At 36.4% G+C, this 20,083-nt stretch overlaps 2 protein-coding genes and 1 long non-coding RNA gene across 18 annotated transcripts; 1 reads left to right on the forward strand and 2 right to left on the reverse strand.

The window, feature by feature from the left end:
* The first annotated feature begins 1,954 nt into the window (after window positions 1-1,954).
* On the forward strand, window positions 1,955-18,775 carry LOC149717786 (uncharacterized). Of its 5 annotated transcripts, XM_089840702.1 has the most exons (12): window positions 1,955-2,092; window positions 2,716-2,908; window positions 2,990-3,162; window positions 3,328-3,496; window positions 14,770-14,969; window positions 15,191-15,533; window positions 15,989-16,107; window positions 16,175-16,351; window positions 16,432-16,672; window positions 16,751-17,149; window positions 17,627-17,787; window positions 17,939-18,775. In XM_089840702.1, exons 2-12 carry the CDS (start codon window positions 2,764-2,766, stop codon window positions 18,326-18,328), a joined length of 2,517 nt encoding a protein of 838 aa, XP_089696828.1. In that variant the 5' UTR covers window positions 1,955-2,092; window positions 2,716-2,763; the 3' UTR covers window positions 18,329-18,775. The 5 variants fall into 5 exon arrangements, with proteins under 5 accessions (XP_089696828.1, XP_089696823.1, XP_089696826.1 ...); XM_089840697.1 differs by lacking the exons at window positions 1,955-2,092; window positions 2,716-2,908; window positions 2,990-3,162; window positions 3,328-3,496 and adding exons at window positions 10,738-10,879; window positions 12,014-12,447; window positions 13,881-14,211; XM_089840700.1 differs by lacking the exons at window positions 1,955-2,092; window positions 2,716-2,908; window positions 2,990-3,162; window positions 3,328-3,496 and adding exons at window positions 10,738-10,879; window positions 12,014-12,447; window positions 13,881-14,211 and having other exon boundaries at window positions 16,751-17,023.
* Window positions 4,388-13,794, reverse strand: LOC149717787 (uncharacterized). 12 transcript variants are annotated; one of them, XR_016367844.1, is made up of 6 exons: window positions 13,332-13,570; window positions 11,858-12,476; window positions 9,391-10,859; window positions 9,271-9,332; window positions 7,898-7,944; window positions 7,542-7,827 (listed from the first exon to the last, which is right to left on the reverse strand). It is a non-coding gene; the product is annotated as an uncharacterized LOC149717787 (long non-coding RNA). The 12 variants fall into 12 exon arrangements; XR_016367841.1 differs by having other exon boundaries at window positions 7,542-7,944; XR_016367843.1 differs by having other exon boundaries at window positions 9,271-10,859.
* Window positions 18,702-20,034, reverse strand: LOC149717788 (uncharacterized). Its single transcript, XM_089840708.1, has 4 exons — window positions 19,912-20,034; window positions 19,723-19,824; window positions 19,070-19,657; window positions 18,702-18,999 (listed from the first exon to the last, which is right to left on the reverse strand). Exons 1-4 carry the CDS (start codon window positions 20,009-20,011, stop codon window positions 18,872-18,874), a joined length of 918 nt encoding a protein of 305 aa, XP_089696834.1. The 5' UTR covers window positions 20,012-20,034; the 3' UTR covers window positions 18,702-18,871.
* Window positions 20,035-20,083: the final 49 nt, after the last annotated feature.

A 20,083-nucleotide genomic window follows, 5' to 3' on the forward strand; every position in this document is an offset into this window, starting at 1 on the left:
TTGCTTGATTTACTGAGTTTTTAGCATAAATTGCTTGATTTACTGAGTGTTTAGCATAAATTGCTTGATTTACTGAGTGTTTAGCATAATACGCTTGATTTACTGAGTTTTTAGCATAAATCGCTTGATTTACTGAGTTTTTAGCATAAACTGCTTGATTTACTGAGTTTTTAGCATAAACTGCTTGATTTACTGAGTTTTTAGCATAAACTGCTTGTTTTATTGAGTATTTAGCATAAATTGCTTGATTTAATTTATGAGTTAGTAATGAATTGATACCTCTTTTTGGAGCGTGAAATATACTTAAGTTGCAACCACATCATGTCATCCTGTGGGCTTTGAATAAAAATAGCCAAGTTTTCACACTTTCGCCCTTCCTTTTCCGGGTATAAGTTTAAAAGGGAGGATGAAACGATGTGAAACATATTACACTACATTATTTCATCTATATTTATGAAATCTGCACTCACCCACAACAAGTAGGTTTTGAAAAGTGAAATTGTAATCTCAAGTACTACTCGCTCACTAAGGAAACCATTTATTCCCTGTACTCCATCTTTTAAAATGGCCGCTAGATAAGTTTCTAAGGTCGACTGTGGTGCGTATTATGAAGAATAATCTTTTATATTACCTTTGACTACAACACTACACCTCCCCTTTAGGAAACGTTTATGCACCTACCATAAAGTTACAAATTTATGAGCTTAGGTTTTTTTTCACGATGATATTCAGATTTTCGAAGATATCGTCGAGGCTCGCGTTGTATTTAGAGTTATAGATGACTGGTCATAATAAACAACAAAACATATCTTAAGAAATAGGCTTAAACGAGGCCCTAATTCCCCAAATACCGCTACATTGTCTTTGCTTATAGTTAGGTTAGGCCGGTTTTAGGGTATATATTTCAGTCCACTCGAAAAACACATCGATATAGATGTTGATTTTTTGCTAAGCATTTTCTTCCTAGCATTAAATCTACCCTCTACTATGATAATTTCTTATCAGCGCCGTGTCTCTAGCTCTACTTCTTTTCATTTGCGGCTAGATAACCCCGTCATAGATAAAAAGTTGAACTTTACTCACCACTTATCTGAAATTTCACCATACATTTTTTTCCCCATAAATGTGTTTTTTTTTATGATGGATCAAATTAAAATTAAAACCCTAGAGTTAATTTATGGTAATTAAATTAAATGAATAATATATATTCAAATAATATGAAATTAGATATAATTGACTTTGATTAACTGTATCTTAAAAATACGAATCGAAAATTGACAATTTAAACTAAGTATGCTGGTTCTCATTTTTTATGACAAGCGTGCCAGCGTGGATGATTATTTTAAGTCTATTTTTAGGCTATTTACAAGAAAAAGCACTATATAACTAAATACTTCAACTAAATTTAGTTAAAAATACGATATATTCTATAAAAATACATATTTCACATACCCCGTATTTCTCCAATGAATTTCCGTAAAAAAGAAAAATAAATGAAACACCAAACATCACGTGTAATAAATTTTCTACCCCCAGAAGCGCACCGACGTCGAAATTCAGAACCTATAGTTCTACACCCAAGATTGAATATACTGGATGAACGGTACACTCTGGTGCAGTCCGGAACTTACTTTTTCCCTTCCCCCCTCTGAATTATGGTGCATTACAATTACAATCCGCATATCAACAGGTAGGTGGTTGTTCTTTTTTTCTCGCGCTAGAACCGTTCAGAGTAGAAAAAGAGAAGCGATTTTGGTAAAATAAATAAAAAAAAACTAGACGAAAAAGGGGGGACGTTAAAGATTTTGATTGGAAGCTCTTTAGGTCGGGATCGAATTATGATTGCGCCCGCCGCTTCTACTCCCGAAAGGCAAATCTTCTCTCAACGGCATTAGCTAGCAATTATATAAACGACAAGCTCATTCTGCCCTTCGGACGCAACCGAGTTTAACGAGTCCAAAGAGCCATTTTATCCGAGGTACCGCTGGATTTTTCGCTCTTCGACCCCTTCCCTGATGGGATGAAAAAAAAAATTGTGAAATTTGACCCCGGGACTGATCCAAGAGGAGACGGATTAACAGCGTTACTGAAAGTGAGATTTCGTTTCAATACTATTCATTATAAGAATGATGATTGCTTGGTTTTTTTTTCGTTCGGGAAGCCATTTTGATTAAATTTATTGATAGCGTTTTGATCTCCCTTTAATCAAAGATTTAATGTATAGACTTTCAGTCGCTCGCGTTTGCTTACCTTTCATTCGAATTAGTTTATATTTTGGTCTAGAGTTTCACTAAGGAGACGCGAGATACAATTACGAACATATTTTTCTACACCTACATTGTACCATGGAAACTAAATTAATTTTAATTTACAAGATTTAAAGTTAAAGAAAAAAATGTTGCAATGTTCATTGAGGTATTTTAACATTAGTACACACGTATACAAATATTTGTTACGTGAATATAGACCATTTCATTAATAACAAACAAAGCAAAGCACACACGTGGGAGGTTTCCCTCTTAGGTTATTTCTAAGGCGCCAAGATGCAACGAATGGAATTAGTGGAATGGTCTATTCCGGACTTTTTTTTCTATTACTGACCATTGCGTGATAATGTAACCTACATTTTGACCTTAGAAAACCCACCAGTATTGTACGCTCAAAATAACACTAAAATTGCGATAATTGCTAGAAAGTTTGATTTACTTGATTTAGTATCAAGCAAGTGCAGCGTGGCAATTGCGTTAAAACATTCACGCAAAAATGCAACGTAACAACCATCAAATGACACCTTCGTCGTGTCAACTCTCTCAAGTTAACACAAATGACACTCAGATTCGCAACACAATGGTTAACCAATTGCAGACGACGGCTTCAAATAATCAAGGCAATAATATACCCCAAAGAGGTGTGTGTGTGTGTGTGTGTAACTACTTAATTTGCTTTTTGAAAATTTAAATAATAATTATTTGTTTTTTTCTATTTAAAGTTTTGCTGTCCGCTAACCAGAATATGAACGGACAACTTCAGATTGTCCAACATGGCGACCGTTTAATAGCCGTAAGACAACTTACCGGACAAGAGGTCAAAGGTGACCATAATCAACATCATCAAAGCGAAGCCTCCGTCGTGGATGCTTCTATTTCGACTTTAGTTTCAGAGGTAACCATTTTATTCCACGTTATCATGAATTCAGATGCAATTACCCCCAACTATCACTATGATATGTTTACACGTGCTAAACCTGGCGCAGACGATTGATTTTTTTTTCCCCATCTCTTTAGCTATAGTTAACTTTATCAACTTCTGATGTAAAGGTCATTTCAGGTTATTGTCTCCTCTTCGATGATGAACAGGGCAGTTCTTGAGGCTGCTGGTTCATCTCATCAGATTCCAGTGACATCATCAATGTCTATTTCATCTTCAGGAGTCATTGTCACCAATTCGTCTGCAAATATGCACAATTCTAACGAGCTCGATGAACAACTAATCCTGGGTGAGTGATTGTCACGCATGTTTGTGTAACTTGTATGTCGTATAACTGTACTAATGGACAAATAAGGCCCATCTTTGGTAATGCTCCCTGTTACGGTTTTAGTTTGTCTTAGAAAATACTAAGCCTATTTTTCGGTTTTTTCCTTTTTTATTTTTTTTTCGATTGTTGTTTGAACGTGAATCAACAAAAGTAAGGCGGCCCATTGACCGAGTCGCGATTTGAACGAAAATTAACTTCCGGTTTAGGCTTATATTTTATGCCTTTACACGTTTCTGACGCGTTTTCAAACCTAGAAATAAGCGTACATTTGAAAAAACTACTACTTTCCATCTTAAATTTGATTTAAAATTTTAAACTACACTAATTCAGTTGCGATAGACGTAGAAAGGTGTGTATTTGCCATTGTAAAACTCATCTCCCTTTCATCCCTAAACAAAATATATTGATAAGACAAAGTATTTCGTAATCCTAATCCAAGTTTACTGATAAAGATAATAATTTCAAGATAATTCATTTCTTCCTAGCCATAAAATTGGCGCGAAATCCAAGATACACCTTTAGGTTTATGACGTGTTAAGAAATTTAATGAAATCGAAGTCTTACTCGCTAACCAATGAATTATGCCTATAACCCAAACAAAGCTAAGCCTAGAGGGAAAAAAATATTGTAAAATAATATTAAAAAAAAAAAACACCAAGATTTCAATGGTCTCAAATGACCGCCACGTATGTCTATATACTGACTTGTACACCATAAATTAGTTAAGGGGGCCCTAAACAGAGATATAACCTTCGTCTAGAACCCTGCTAGACATTAGTTGAAATAAATCAATCCCCGGAAACGAAACGTCACGTGATTCTTTTTAAAAAAACGTTTTTAAAATGTAATTCACCCCGTTTTAACTCGAAACCAATACGTCATAAGTTTATAAGATATGTTCACCATAAGTTTGTCACTGGTTACAAACTGGAGCTTGTCATGAAGTGAGTGAGGTAGGTCATAGATTCGAGGTAAAGCGACGCCTGGTGAGTCGCTGCATGTCAAAGGCTTAGTACAGACTAAATAGGACCTAGATAGACTGCAAAACCGAGTTTAGTCAATTCTCGCTTGTTGTTCTCGAACAGTACGAAGTATAGGTAGTGTCGTACTTATGATACATATAATTATACATTTAAGGCGATATAATTTGCCACTAATTACAAGAAGATATTTTAATTTAACAAACACGATTCACGTGGAATTGAAACTATAAGAATTTGAAATATTTCAAGGCAATTTAGGCTTAGTGTCGGTTTTTAAAAGGAATTAAGGTGGGCGAAAATGAAAGGGTGAAAGATTGGGGAGTTGTTTCTTTTTTGTAAAGAGAAAGCTAACCAATATGGTACCACGGTATAATATTTGGCTCTCGCGAAACGTCCAAGATGGCACGTAAAAGCCATTTCCTTCGCCTCCACCGTCTGGGATTTCCTGAGAAAAATGCAACGGCGAAAACTTGGAAAAACTATAGGGTTTACTTTACGGAAAACTTTTCTTCTAGAATAATGAATATAGCTGACATCAGCTATTAGACTTAATTGCGTAAATTGTATTACGTTCCGTAGGCCTAAATACACGGAATGGTGTTTTAAAATAAAAGGTGGTACAGTGCATTGATGTTTTAAAATATATTTATAGTTATATTCAATGTTTTCGCAATTGAGCCTGGAAGCAGGCTGACCGAAAAGTCCACTTGTTAGAAGGTGAAGCTGCTATTCTTAAATGAAAGGGTTACTCATAATTTTTTCTTCTTGTACCTAAGGGTCAAAGTAAAGCAATTAAGTGGTATGGCTGAAATTAATAATAAATGCTTACTTCAAATGAGGGATTAAATTAAAAAAAACAAACAAAGTATTTAGTTTTAGATTAAAAGTAAATATGGTTAGCTCGAATAGAAGAATCCATCTGGAATTAATTCACGCCTTATTAAGATCAGATTCTTTTTTCGGAGTAGGATCCTGTTTTGAAATGTAAAAAGTACCCTTCAAGGGATAGGAAAAATATCCATACGTTAATTGTTAGGAGATAGTTCGTATTATAAGCTAGGCATTTATTAAAATCGTCCAAGAATTGTCATCCTGCAGGCTTTTTAATCCGGGATGGATACGATATTCGTGGAGAGGTTTCGATATTCATGGAAATTTCCATGAATTACTGTGAATATTTATTTCGAAATTATAGAATCTTAATTACAATTTTTCACATTTTAGTCGTTTATTTACTTAGGGTAAATTTTGACCAGATTAGTTACATTTGAGCCGGTTCTAGGTCATTGTTGTTTATTGTTTTAGGCTGCACATAGCGTGAAATCTCTTAATTCAGCCCAGAAACATTCCAACGAAATGAAAGACGATAGAACCTATTAGCTTTTGCGAGCGGAATTCCGAAACGAAACTTAACCCGACTTATAATTTCCTTTCGCCTATAAAAATCCTAACGCGTCAATGTTCTAAAAACAAACATTTTCTAAAACACTTTTACTTGGAAACCAAATAGCCCTCTCAGACCACGTGCACAACTGTAAATAAGGGTTCTATATGTTGGTAATGCTTGGCACGAGTGATTCAGGGGTCAAATCTTTAAGATCGAGAGGTCAACTCGGTTTACGATATTTTCGCGCCCATTTTACAACCCAACGACGGATATCGGAGGGTCGGTGGTCGGTTTGAAGTTTCGTGCAGAGGGGTCCGGTAGTTTCTAACTAAATTTAACCTTCACGTGTTGCTGGAAAATTTAGAGTGCTAGAATTTTTATTCCCAAATGACCTTAACTTTAATGGCTAATAATTATATAGTTAATTAACTAAGTAACACCATAAGTTTATAAGATATATTCCATAAGTATGACACTACCTATACTTCGTAATGCTAGAGACTTACAGCTCGAGCTAGTTCGAGAACGACTACACTCTGTTTTGCAGTCCATCTTACTATTTAGTCTGTACTAAGCCTTTGACAGCGCCTCATACACCAGACGTCGCTTTACCTCGAATCTATGACCTACCTCACTCACTTCATGACAAGCTCCTAGTAACCAGTGACAAACTTATGGATCATTTCTTATGAACTAATGGTAACACTTGTTCGAACACTATATATTCAATCTCATTGTAGTGTCATACCCCTCTTATGTCTATGAGGATGCAAAACATTTAGTAATATGACTTTTAAGGTTCGTAAAAGTGGAGCTATCTAATATACGGCTTTGACCAAAAAGAATCTCCATCTTGAATCGTCGGTGCTTTTGTCACTGGTCTCTTTATATTTTAACGGTTTTTCTTTTGAGAAAAGTTGAAGAACAAAACCTAAAGAAAATAATCCCTGATAAAGAAAAACAAAAGATAGCCCTATACAGAACTTGAAGATTTTTGTTTGTCAAACAAACGGGGCGAAAACAGAGCTTCGTGTATATGTATACAACAACCACGTGCGTGCTCTTGACATGGTAACAGTCAGCTGATAAAAGCCAATTTTTATGCCCCCCCCTCTTCCCAAAATCTGGCTATTTCTGCTTATATTTAGCGCTGTTCGCAGTCAGATTTTAAATCCCGTGCTGTATAGAAATTGAAGGATTTTAAGTAAATAATTTCAATGTCAGATTGTGCATGGTTTGAAGAGAGTGAAAAATATTTGCTAAAATTGCGAAACGGTGTATTTGAATTCATGATAGAATGAGTTTATTTCAAATTTTCTTTCATGGTTTGGATCATCTGAAAAACACTCTATCAATCTTAACTTGTAAACACTGACCCCTTTCATTGAAGTTACATTTTCGACTCCTAATTGATTCCCCATAAAAATTAGTTATATACCAAGATCTCATTCACTTGGTTATGCTTCGGTCTTATAATTATATACCCCTTTTGAAAGAACCTATATAATATTATAGAACACAGGAAATTACTATTTTTATTATTCCTTAAATCTTAAACACGTATTTTCCAAAATTTTCCAAAGAAAAGTTTTTATATAGATAAAATATTGAGAAATATTTGCTAACATTGACACGCTTTGATTGAAAAGAATGCAGTGTTCTGCTTTTATTTAAAATATCTCACCGCATAGAACTGAAAACTTTAAAAGCAAACAAACATAATATATGCTGATAACATTTGATATTTACTTTTTATCTGTGTATCTTGGAGGGTTGGTCATTGTGAGAATTCAGGAATCGTTTGTTAAGATATAAATAAATTCCTCAAAACACCACCACCAGAGATAAGAATGGGGCCCCTTTTATATATGCGACCATTGTGGCAAATTAGAGATCTTGGGGATCCCGTGTTTTTCTTCTTTCTTTTTATTTTTTTGAAAGAAATCTTGATGCAAATGTGACATTATAGCAATTTTTGCCTTTTCCACGAACCTTGCAAATGTGAGTCATTATTTACCATCAAAAATATCACCAGTAACCTAAAATTAAAATGGGTGTAAAGGAGGGCAATTATAAATTTGAAATATCTTAATTATTCTTTAATTTGTATTAAAATAATTTTAATTGTTAAAAAATTTAAATATATGGTTTTCAGGCTAGGATCATTACACAAGGAGGCCAGTCTATTTGAATGACAAAATAGTCAGCACATTTGTCCTCAAAGTTGCCTGGTCTCCTTGTGTAAATGGTATTGATCCTCCTAGCCTGAAAACTATTTATATATTAAATTTTTCATTTCAATATTCAATTATTTATTTTAAGCCAAAATATTAAAAAAAATGGATTAAATTAAATTTTTCTTCCATTTTTAGCCTTTGGGCGAGTGGCTTGGATAAACTTTTAATTCCCCATTAAATATCAATGAGGGTTTTATTGTCTTCCATAAAGAAAAATCTAAAAGACTTAATTAAGTATTTAAGACTTATTTATTAGGCAATTAGTGTCGGAAATTATTTGCCAACGTTGACTAAACGTTTACGCTAATTTATCGACAACGTGGAGCGTTGGCTTACGTGGTCAAAACAATATTCTATAAAAATCATTAAATATTATTATTGAATTTTTAAAATATTCAAACTCGCTTATTTAAAAAAAACCTCATTAAGGTGCGCGTCATGAAAACGGAGGGATGGAAATCACAGAAAAGGGTGTTGATTATAATCTTGGTGGTTTTTGAGAGAACCTCCCAATGGTTGAGAACAAGGGTGTCCTTCGTTGCCTCCCCTCCCCCCATCTCTCTCTTCAAAAAACACGGTCACAACAAATCGCCTTTCCCGACCACAGACTCGCGCCTTTTTGGTGGTTCTCCAATCGGCTCGTGTTCAGGCTTCAAACCCTAAAACTCCCGCGTCTCGTTATTCACACACCCACCTAATAACAGCCATTTCAGCTTTCAAAAACCCAATAACCTTTCTCCCCTTATCCCAATCCTAAATACACTTAACATAAAGCCTTGAACGAACTAGCTTGAACCTCTAAACGAAAAGACCTATGATAAACTAAATTCTCCTCCCTTTTTCTACAAAATAGACCACTTCGAAAATGAGCTAGTCTCGTCATCCCCTATTCTCTCAAAGCGTGGAAAATTTAACCTTACGTAAGGCGTGAATGGGTTTGCCGTAGCACTGAATTAATAAACCTTAACGTACTTTTCTCCCCCATTTTAGTCTGTACTAAAATATGCATTTTTTTTTTAAAAAGGGGGGAGGGGGAAGTGATGCTAAAACCACGAGCAAAAAATTAAACAAAAAAATAACTAGAAAGATAGATAGGTGCACATTTACATAGCGTAAACAACGGCAAACCTTAAAGCAAATCACGCTGGTTGCTGAGTGTTTATTTCAAACCAATCCCGCATGCGGCAGCTCTAAAAATTGGTAAGAATTAAAAGGTGCCATAAGCACGCTTAATATTTTAAACCGCACGATTATTTCTTCTTCTCCGTGGTCAATGTTGTTGTCCCGCGTTATAGAGTCACCAAGGGGGGTCAAAACGTTAAGTAAACTATAGAATGATAGTGATACCGTCCGAGATATCTCTGTCATCCCCCTACCGCGGCTTTGTTTCCCTTATCTCGATAAGCAAATAAGTTTGCCAAAAATTCCTTGAATTCGAAGAATCGCCCTTAGTCAAAAAATTAACACTCTTACAAAGGCATTTGCCGGCGAATCATGTTGATTTAGCCCTGTCGCGATTGTACGGTAAATATCCACTGTGCGCTTGCTCTAATTCTTATATATCAGTTGGTACTTGACGCGCCGCTGAAGTAACGTTAACGGGGTTTACGATTTTAAGTCAAAAACCGCCACGCGAACCAAACGCGACGGTAACTGGATTAAAACTTACCGGGAAAGTTCGCGGAATAGCTCGGCGAGTGTATCGGTTCTGCCCTTATATATATTTCCAACAAGATCGACTCTGTACCCCAAAGTCATCCCGAGAACGACCTTTCATCTTCAGAACCATCTCGGGACCATTGGAACTACGAGAGAGGAAAAATCTCTCCCCTGCGGTTCATCATATTCAAAGATCATCATAGAAGTTAAAAAAATTCGCGAAACATCCCATCAGTTGGGGTGTAATATAAAAAAATAGACTTTTACCCTTTATGGGGTATATTTCTCCCTTTGAATTTTTTTCTACCGGTTTAAACAACCTGGGATAAGATATTTTGAGATTGCATGCACTGAATGTGGAGGCAAACGCGTCGCGTCCCCATCTGAATAACTTACGGTAACTTTTTAAAAAGACTTTACGTGTTTATCCTTGCTCGATGGATTATCGTACCCCCGTGCAACAATTAGACTTTAAACGTCTTTTTGTATTATTTTAAGCCTTTTGTTTTAACTTTGGAACTCGCCATCATCGTGCACGTTTTAATTTCCCCCACTGTGTGATTAAGTACCCGGCTATAGACCATTTTTAATATCCAGATAATTTAAATCATTTTACAAAGTAACATTAGATTACAAATTTTATATATAGAAACCACCGTAAGTGCGAACACGGTTTATTTTTATTTATTTTTTTTTTTTTTTGGTTTAGTTTAAGGGGTCAGAGTTTGATTTTTTTTCTTTTTATTTCGCTTTGAGAGGAAAAATAGACAAAATTAAAACGGCTAAACTGAACTAAACCAAGTTCTACCCTCCCTATACGAGTGAAAATTTCGGCATTTTAACTTTGTACCCGCGACTACGGGTAATGCAGATACAAGACTATCGCAAATCGTAAAGAAAAAAAAAATATATCTAAAAATAAAGAGGAAAAGCACCATGTTGGGTAACGGAGAATACGGTGATTTTCAACTTCAACAACAACAAAGCCAACAGCAGCTAGTGCCCGTCACTGTTGCTAATCGCAACCATCAAGATCAACAGCGCGCTCACGTTGTCACCTACCACACGGAAAACAATGGTAAATATACTTTTTCTAATAATTTTACTACCTAAATCATAATTATTACACTATGCTAATTGCTGTTAGGGTCAAATAGTCAAAGGTTGTACGGTTCTTAGCTTCTTGTACGACCAGAAAAAAACTTCATAGATCTCATGGTGTTACCAAGGCGCTAAGTAACATGGGCTTAGCGACAAAGTGAAGAGACGCGATATTGTGAAATTATACTGATCGAGCTGTTATAGGCATATCTCAAAAGTGTCCCCAAGTGCGTGCTGCGATAGCGATATAGTTTAAGTAGTTAATTTTGAGAAATTATATTTTAAGAATCTATGGTTATTCTCGGAGAGAAGTTCAGGGAGTCTTGTTTTATCTTTGAGCGGCTTGGTCGTGGACTGGATTTAGCGTAGAAAGCAGAGTTTTCAAAGGAATTTCGGACCAAATCCAAGCATCTCAAAGAATATATAGCTATACTTAAAATATATATATTTAACCTTATCAAATTTATTTCAACTTAACTGTAAGTGTTTGACTTACTTTCTTGACGTTAGTGCCTTGTATGTTTTAGACATCAAAATTTTAAAATAATCTACTGGACTGTGTAAGTTCATTTTGTTGTTAAACTGATATTAACCTATCTAACATCATGGACGAGGGTATTGATCACCCATCGCTCTTGGGTTCATTAATAAAAATTAGCGTCATGATCATGAGATTGTGAAGGTCCAATACTTTGATACGCGGAATTAACATCTCATTCCTTTTAATCTTTATTTGATTTGATTTTTCTGGTCGCACCAAGCTGCTTGTAGTTATATTTTAATTTGAAGCAAAGGCTATTTAGAACAGTTTTATTATGCGTGAACTTCTATATGGTCTTTGATTAAAATTGCTAGCTCATCTCGTACGTTTAACCAAATAATTTCCCCTTTTAAGTCTGATTAACAATACTGTAGTTTAAATTAACCTATACGTAACTGAATCATATCCACTTACCTTTAAGTCTTTACATCAAGAACGAGGGGCTAATCACTCAGTGTAAACGGGTTACCCAATGTACCGTAATCTGAGGTTGATTGACCCCTCGATCGAGACTACTTAGTTAGTTAAGACGGCATTTGGATTCAATTATTTTCCCGTTAATTTCTAAAGATATTGGACAAAATGGAATGGTTAACGGCATAGTTAACGGACAGTCAAACACCAGCTCTTCTTCACCGGAGTTGGGTTCATCGCGACACAATCAGTGCTCGCCGTCTCTCAGTTTAAATTCGCGGGAAGGTGACAGTAATTCTCCGCCGGTGGATCAGAATAGATACGGTTTGACGGCTTTTCCCGCCATTCAACAATCTCAAATAGCCACAACTAGCGTTCAATACACCGAGGAACATCGCACGACGCGTATACTAGTCAACAATACACTACAAACAGCGGGTTACAACACCAACTACAGTAACCATCAGAGGTTTAATCCCATTTTAAATAATTGGTCAAATTCTCCGCCGGGAGAAGTTCAACTGGGAGGTTTTCATAACTCGGGAAGACAACTGTCCAGCGAAGAGATACTGCTCCATCGGGATAATGAGGTAAGAGACTCGTTCATAATCATTATTTCCTATAAAGAAAGAATAGTTTACTGGTTAAAATAACGGTCTATATGATGATAGTTAGTTTCATACTCTATTCCATTCGGATTTGAAGTTTAAGAAATGTTTATTACATTTAAACATAACTTTATTAGTGTTTAAAGAATAGTATTCTAAACTCATATTTGCCTACATTTTCAAGGCTAGTCTTAATTTTAAATACCTCTTCCCATAAGTAAAAGTTTGATATTAAAACGTAGCCGATAAGCTCTTTACATAAGCCTATTAATTTTCGCTACAAGTATGAATGAAAGGTTGGCTGTACTTAGAGATGTGAGTCGGTAATTTACCGTCCTTAAATTACCGGTAATTTACCGAATACCGCGTAAATTGCCGATTTATATCTCACCGTATTTTTTAAAATGGTAATTTACCGGTAAATTAAATAAATTACCGCGGTAATAAGCCAGTAGAAGTATAAAATACCATAAATTACGGTAATTTTTATTATTCCAAAATTTTAATCGGCAATTTACTGGTAATTTTTCGCTAATTTACCCGGTAAATTACCATTTTCAAAAATTACTATAATTTCACATCTCTAGCTGTACTAAAGACTTAAGCTATTCTTCCAAATTGTTAATACAAACGCTAACGAATTCTTGATTGAAGAAATTGACTGAAAAACGTGTACATGAGTAATATTTCAATTTAAACTTAAATCGTACAATAATTCGAGTAATTAAAACTGAAAAAATTTAAATTTCGAAACGTCTCGAGTGCTGCACGTTGACGTACCCGTTTTCCAGTCCGTTTCTTAAATCCCCTTCTAATTTGCTTTACCCCATTTTTTGAAAAATTTGAGAACAAAAAATCCAACTTACTTTTGCGAGTATTGATCCAGTTTAAAATAGAAAACTTATTAAAACATTGTTCTTTTAACAATGAATATATATATAGTTGTGTTTAACCCTTTCAATCTGTATTAAGAACTAGACCACGGAGAGATTGAACGTCTGTTTTTAGCGAATGTTGAAATCATTTCACCATCGTGGTAGGACAGACTTTACTATTGTCTAGAAAGTGTCCCATCGCCGGTTATGGACCCCAAAAGTTCAGAATGAGTTGGGAAAATCCAAAAGCGGTCTTTTTATATCTATTTTATCGCTTTAGTAAAATAAGGTATCCTTTGCCCCTATAGGGCACTCCTATATCGGATCGTACCCTGTGAACTCGTCAAATTATTTGTTCTGTACACTTGAAATGTATTTTTTCCGTGCAAAGTTCGATCCGCGATTTATTTTTCAATTGACCTTTCGACCCCCGTATAGACAATGAGAAAATACATATATTTCAAGAAACTTTAAAACAACTAAAAAACAAAAAAAGAAAACAAACAAAAATAACATGACTGAAATTTCAAATTTTCGCAGAGAACCTCTGATCATTCGGATTTGATAATATTTAATCGGTCCGGTCATCCGCATGATCAAAGTGCGACTTACGGTATCGACGTGTCCACCAGTCAAGATTTCGGTAGTGGTCATCAACAAGTTATCGCCAGTACCGCTTCCGGTCAACACCATCGTTACCAAACTCATTACAATACAAACGGACCACACGACGATCCAATTACCAACGCTGGTCCCCATTTCCTCAACGTGAATTCTTTTATTAATATGGATATGGATGAGGTCAACGGTAAAAAGCATTTGCAAGGTTTAATACACGGTCAACCCATGCAGGTGTTTAAATCGGATAAAGGTAAGAGCGTTATTTTCTTATTAAGTTAATCGCGTTTAATGAAAATTAATTTAGCGTATAGGAGAATGTAATAATCCATAAGAAAAATAAAGAATTTATTTATGAGAAGGGGGTATGGTGATGGTCATGTTTTGAACCTTTTAATAGATAATTTTAAATTATATTTAAATACACTTTAATCGGAATTTGCTTGTCATATTTAGATTTCCTCGGAACCTATTCAAATATAAGAATGAGTAATTTTTTTGAGTATTTCCTAATAGAACATTATCACTCTTTCAACTTTCGAACACGATATAGTTCAAAGAACATAGTTCGAAGAACTTGAATAGATAACCTTGTTTGCGACTTGCAAACGGTCAAAATTTACTTTTTAATTAATCAATACCCCTTATTTGTCCAAAAACCATTATGAAATGTTAAATTGTACCGTGTTTGTACGTAAATATTTAAAGTAGATTAACCGTGTAGCTACACCGAGCTAATATTGTTTTCACCAAAATATTTGGTGACTAATTATTTGCCTTTTCGTTACAAATTTGCTTCCGAAATATTTAGGAGATGATGGCGGTGACAATTACTCGCAAGTGCATCACAACTCGCAGGGAATTCCCCAGCAACATTCAAATAGCATGCAAGAGATTTCGCAACAACATCAGGCAAATAATCTACAAGTAGTCTCTCACGGCCAACACCCTTCAAATCTTCAAGGAATTCAACAGCATCCTCTAAACAGCCAGCAGGGAATCGTCAAACAGGTAAGATTAAAAATTGCTTGATTGTGTCATTCTTTCCTTCTGGATACGCTCCTCTTTCTTGGCTATATGTAACGTACAATGCTTTTTGAACAATGGAACGCCCTTTCCTTTTTGAACTTTGATATTCGTCCTCTCCTCGGCCGAGGCGTGCGTCTCTCCATCCTTTCAATTCTCTCTCCGTTTTCTCATCGGATCTCTCCCTCTCTTTCTCTCCGTGACAGCATCCGAACAGTCTCCACGGTGACGGGATAGGCTCGGGCGAGGGTCTTTCCACGAGAAACCTGGGTTCTCCACCGGTTGCTCTCGGCCCCGGTGCGGCTCTCGCCAAGCACGCTCCTCAGTCTCAGGTCCAATTTTGCGCCATATGTAACGACAGAGCGACGGGAAAACATTACGGCGCTCCCAGTTGCGACGGATGCAAAGGATTTTTCCGTCGGAGCGTCAGGAAAAAGCATAGCTACTCTTGCAGATTCGATAGGAAATGTGTCATGGATAAAGATAAGAGGAATCAATGCCGCTATTGCAGGTTAAGGAAGTGTTTCAAAGCCGGCATGAAGAGTCAAGGTTAGTACCGGTTTACAATTTTAAACTTACCTTCGTAATTGTACTCGTGATCAAGTTGTGAAAGATTTCAAGATGCTCCTACATTTTATAGTTTGACATTGAAACTAAATATTTGATAAAAGTTTGCCAGCCGGATAGATTAAAATTTACACTTTTTTCCGTTAGAATCGTCATCGGAAAGACTTAAGTCAATCGAGCGATTTTTATCCTAATTGTTTCGAAATTTACATTTCAAGTTTTTTTAGTTTCAAAGCTTTAAAGATAGGGACACAACCTTTTTTGATAGAAAAGTTAAGGTTCAAGAAACTTTGAACTTCTGAATCAGTACAGCAATTTAAAACTTAATTGAGAATAAGTTGCCACAAACTTATGATCTTTAATTATTTAAATATCGCATTTTGATTATGGAATTCGGGTCTCTTAACGATCTATTCTAATTTTGTTCTTCAAATTAGCGGTTCAAAATGAACGGGATAGGATCAGTGTTCGAACACCCAGCTTTGACGAACAATTAAACACTACGGGAATCAGCGTGCAATCTTTACTCATGGCCGAATTAAAAGCCAGATTCGAGGTAGGGTATTATTCTCAATCGTATTATGGTGGAATTCAATTAGATTTAACGCGTTATTCGAACGAAGACTTTACAATTTCCACAGAACTTTTTGACCGATTCCGATGGACCGTGTCAAATGTACGGCGAAAAGAAGTTGGCCTCAATCACGGGCATAAGCGAAGCTATCAAACAACAACTGAGGGGAATTGTGGAATGGATTAAGTTAATTCCAGCCATTACGGAGTTGAAGTTAGACGACCAGGTATGTGGAGGGAACTAGAGATGTCAAAGTTTAAGGGTGGTTTTTAATTTTTTTTTGGCTTCAATTTGGAATCGTTTCAGGTGGCTCTCATTCGCGCTCATTCCGGAGATCATTTGTTGCTAGGTTTAGCACGCCGCTCTATTCGAGAGGAAGATTACCTTCTGCTCAGTAATGACCACGTGATACATCGTCATCAGGGGCACGGTGACGTGTGTCGCATTGCCACTCGTATTCTAGACGAACTGGTCCAAACTTTAAGATCTCTCAAAGTCAACGATACCGAAATCGCTCTTCTCAAAGCGATAGTCTTTCTAGATCCGAGTAAGTTTCCAAATTTTATTACTTCCCCCGAAGTACGTCGTACGCGTCATGCTTTAACCGTAACATTTTTGTCTTCAGATGTGAGAGGCCTAACGGAGCAAGAAAAAGTTCGACAATTACGTCGTCAAGTTACATTAATGCTGGAAGACTTCACGACCGATCGACAGTACGATGGACGTGGTCGATTCGGAGAGATTCTCTTGACGGTCCCCGTTCTGCAATCGATCAAATGGGAGATGATCACTCTGATTCAATTGGCGCAAACCCAAGGTCAAATCAAGATGGACAATTTGCTCGAAGAGATGTTACTCGGCGCCATGTCCGACAACCAATCGCAGCCTACCGCTACTAGTAAGTCCAGCGCTTTATTCGATTATGTGGCTAAAGCGCTGTCCATGTGTAACGGTCAGGCTCTGATGTCCGCGAACGCCGTTGACTCCCAACATCAAGCTCACGGAAACTTTTACTACGAAGAAGGTAACGGGATTCATCCCACCGAAAAAGGCTTGAGTGATATGAGTGACCTTTCACCGGCCCCGATCCCAATAACCTTAAAGGGATTTAATTTAGAGTTATTTCCCATAGAGTTCCTAGAAAAATTATAAAATCTGTAAATTAAATTAAATTAAACTAAATTCAAATCTATGAAAAAATTTCAGATTTTTAAATCATTTTCAAGAGTTATTTTGATTGGGGCCAAATTTGTCCAAATATTGAAGCATGAATCGGCTTAATTTTGCTATGTGTTTATTATACTCTTCTACTGTATTCAACGTCTTGGCTTTCAAATATGACCTTTCCGTACCATTATAACCCTAAGTTTATACTAGTTGTCGACGAAAATCAAAATATAATTACATTTTCGCCCGAGTTTATATATAAACTTACGGTATATAATACGCTAGTTTCCTTCATAATTTGTATTAATTCGTTTTGGATGATTTCGCGTGGCAGATGCCTCTGGACTATTTTTTAATCCGAATTTGTGTCCAATAATGCCGCAAGGTATGAGCCAACTCGAACACCAGCAACAAATGGTTCAAGATCTGCAATTGTCTCAATCGCACGCTCATCCTTCCATGGTCTCCGCGCAACACGGCCTTCCTCAAAACGAAGTAAGCGCGCCAATGGGATAGTACTTTCGAGCTTTTCGTCTACCCGTACCCGTACCCGTACCCGTACATGTGATATTTCTGTGTGAAGCCATTTGATATTGTTTATCGGATGGACTGTAAAATACAACAAAGTGTTTTTAATGTTTTGAAGTCTAACGTCGTGACAAGTTCGACTTCGGTCTCTTCGGCTTCGAGCTCACCCGAAGCTGGTTATCATTCTTTAGAACAATCCCACCAATCCGGAGGACACGACGGATCGGAATTAATAGTTGCCGCCGTCACTTCCGGTAACGTTGTACTACAACATTCCCATAATCGACAACAACACGTTGTTATTGATAACGAAGCTATGCAAGCTTTATTGAACAATCAACAACAGCAACAGCAACAACATATGCGAGTTGGAACTAGTTCCGTCCAAAGATTACACCAACACCAAACTTCCGGTGATCAGAGAGACTCGTCTGAAGTTAATGATCATCAAACTGGAGATGGACAATCGTTTAAAACGGAAGTAATGGATGTTGAAAGGACATATTGAACCCTAAAATCCATCCAGCTTTATTTTTTATTACCGTTAATTTTTGGTGACGTTATTGAGGGAGAATATTTAATATTAATCTTTTTTCTTCAAAAAAAATATTGTGTCATATTCCGTCCTACAGAAGAAATACGCGTTACTATTTTAAAAGGCCTTTGATCAAAGAATTAATTTAATTTTTGGCATTTCCGGCGATATAAGAAAGGGTGATTGTTTTTTTTTTTCAAAGTGAATATTGTCCACAGAATAAGTGACAATCTTAGAAATTCCCGTTTTGATAAGGCGCTACCGAGAGACTTAATTGAAAATAAATTAAATATATTGCAAGAAAAATATATTTACTTAAATATTTAAAAGAATATAAATTTATAAATAATAATTAAAAAATGAGTGTATTTAATAGCTGTAAAAATATGAATTAAAGAGATTTAATTAATGAGAAAATAATTACAGAAGACGCTTTTTACGAATTGAAGCATTTTCCCGTAAGAGATAAGATTTAAATTGATCATCGATTAGTGCAATTTTTAATTCTACTTTTTCTTATGACTTGCATTGGTATCGGTGCTCACACAGAATTGCCCCTCTTTTTATCATAAGCTCTGTGATATAGTTAGTAGTAATTGGAACTGCTGTTATCATTCCTGGTAATCCTGGTATTCCTCGATCACCTACAATGAAACATGACTCATTAAATTACGGCGCATTTCAAATTATATTTAATTGACTTAAATCACTTACCTTTCAGACCAGGTAAACCAGGTATGCACCTTCCACATCCAGCAAAATCATCACTTCCTTTTGGACGCATTATATCCGGTATATTCATACCGGGACCTGGTGGTACTATTTGCCTATTTTGGGGACCAAAACTGGAACGGCGAAGAGTCGGATCCAAGGTTGGTCCAGGAGGAACGATATGGAAATCTCTGGGACCCAAAGGACGACCCCTAGGAGGCGTGTTAGTCGGAGGGTTGTCTAGTAAATGAGGTGGAACAGTTGGTAGAACATGGGCGTAATCACGAGTTGGACCCGGAGGCACGATATGGAAGTTTCTCGGACCCAAGGATCGGTGTTCTTGTTGAGGTTGTCCAGTTGGTCCTGGTGGAACTATATGGAAGTCACGGGGACCCAAAGGTCGGTGACTAGGTTGTTGAGGCTGTCCAGTTGGTCCTGGTGGAACTATGTGGAAGTCACGGGGACCCAAAGGTCGGGGACTAGGTTGTTGAGGTTCCCTAGTTGGTCCAGGTGGAACTATATGGAAGTCACGGGGTCCCAAAGGTCGGGGACTAAGTTGTTGACTATTATCACCTCCGAAATTGTTTAGTGCTACCGTATGAATTTTTGGTTTAATACCAATGACTATAAAATATTCAACAACTTAATATTCTGACCTTCGTCACCACCCCCGGTACAATGGGACATCAAATAAGAGTTGTACGTTCTCAGTAAGTTGTTTTCCGCTTCTTGCAATTGAGCAAATTGCCTGAAAAAATCTTTTTTTTTTTTTTTTAATATTTTAACAAAATTAATTTCGGCTCCAGTAAATAATTAAATATTTATTTTTATAGTTTGATAATTACTAGTTTCCGCCCTCGTCAAAGTACTTTCTGGTGATTTCGCGAAAACGGTAGAAATACCGAAAACAATTAACAATCCTACGTAATTAATTTTTCGCTTCATTGTCTGAGCTGCAATATTTTCGAAATGGAGTTTGAAAAGCTTATCTCTGTCCTGAAACTGTAGTTACATTTG

Source organism: Phalangium opilio, unplaced genomic scaffold (genome assembly GCF_054372755.1).
Source record: "Phalangium opilio isolate 3A_F unplaced genomic scaffold, DU_Popi_V2 ptg000003l_1, whole genome shotgun sequence".
Lineage (NCBI taxonomy): Eukaryota > Metazoa > Arthropoda > Arachnida > Opiliones > Phalangiidae > Phalangium > Phalangium opilio.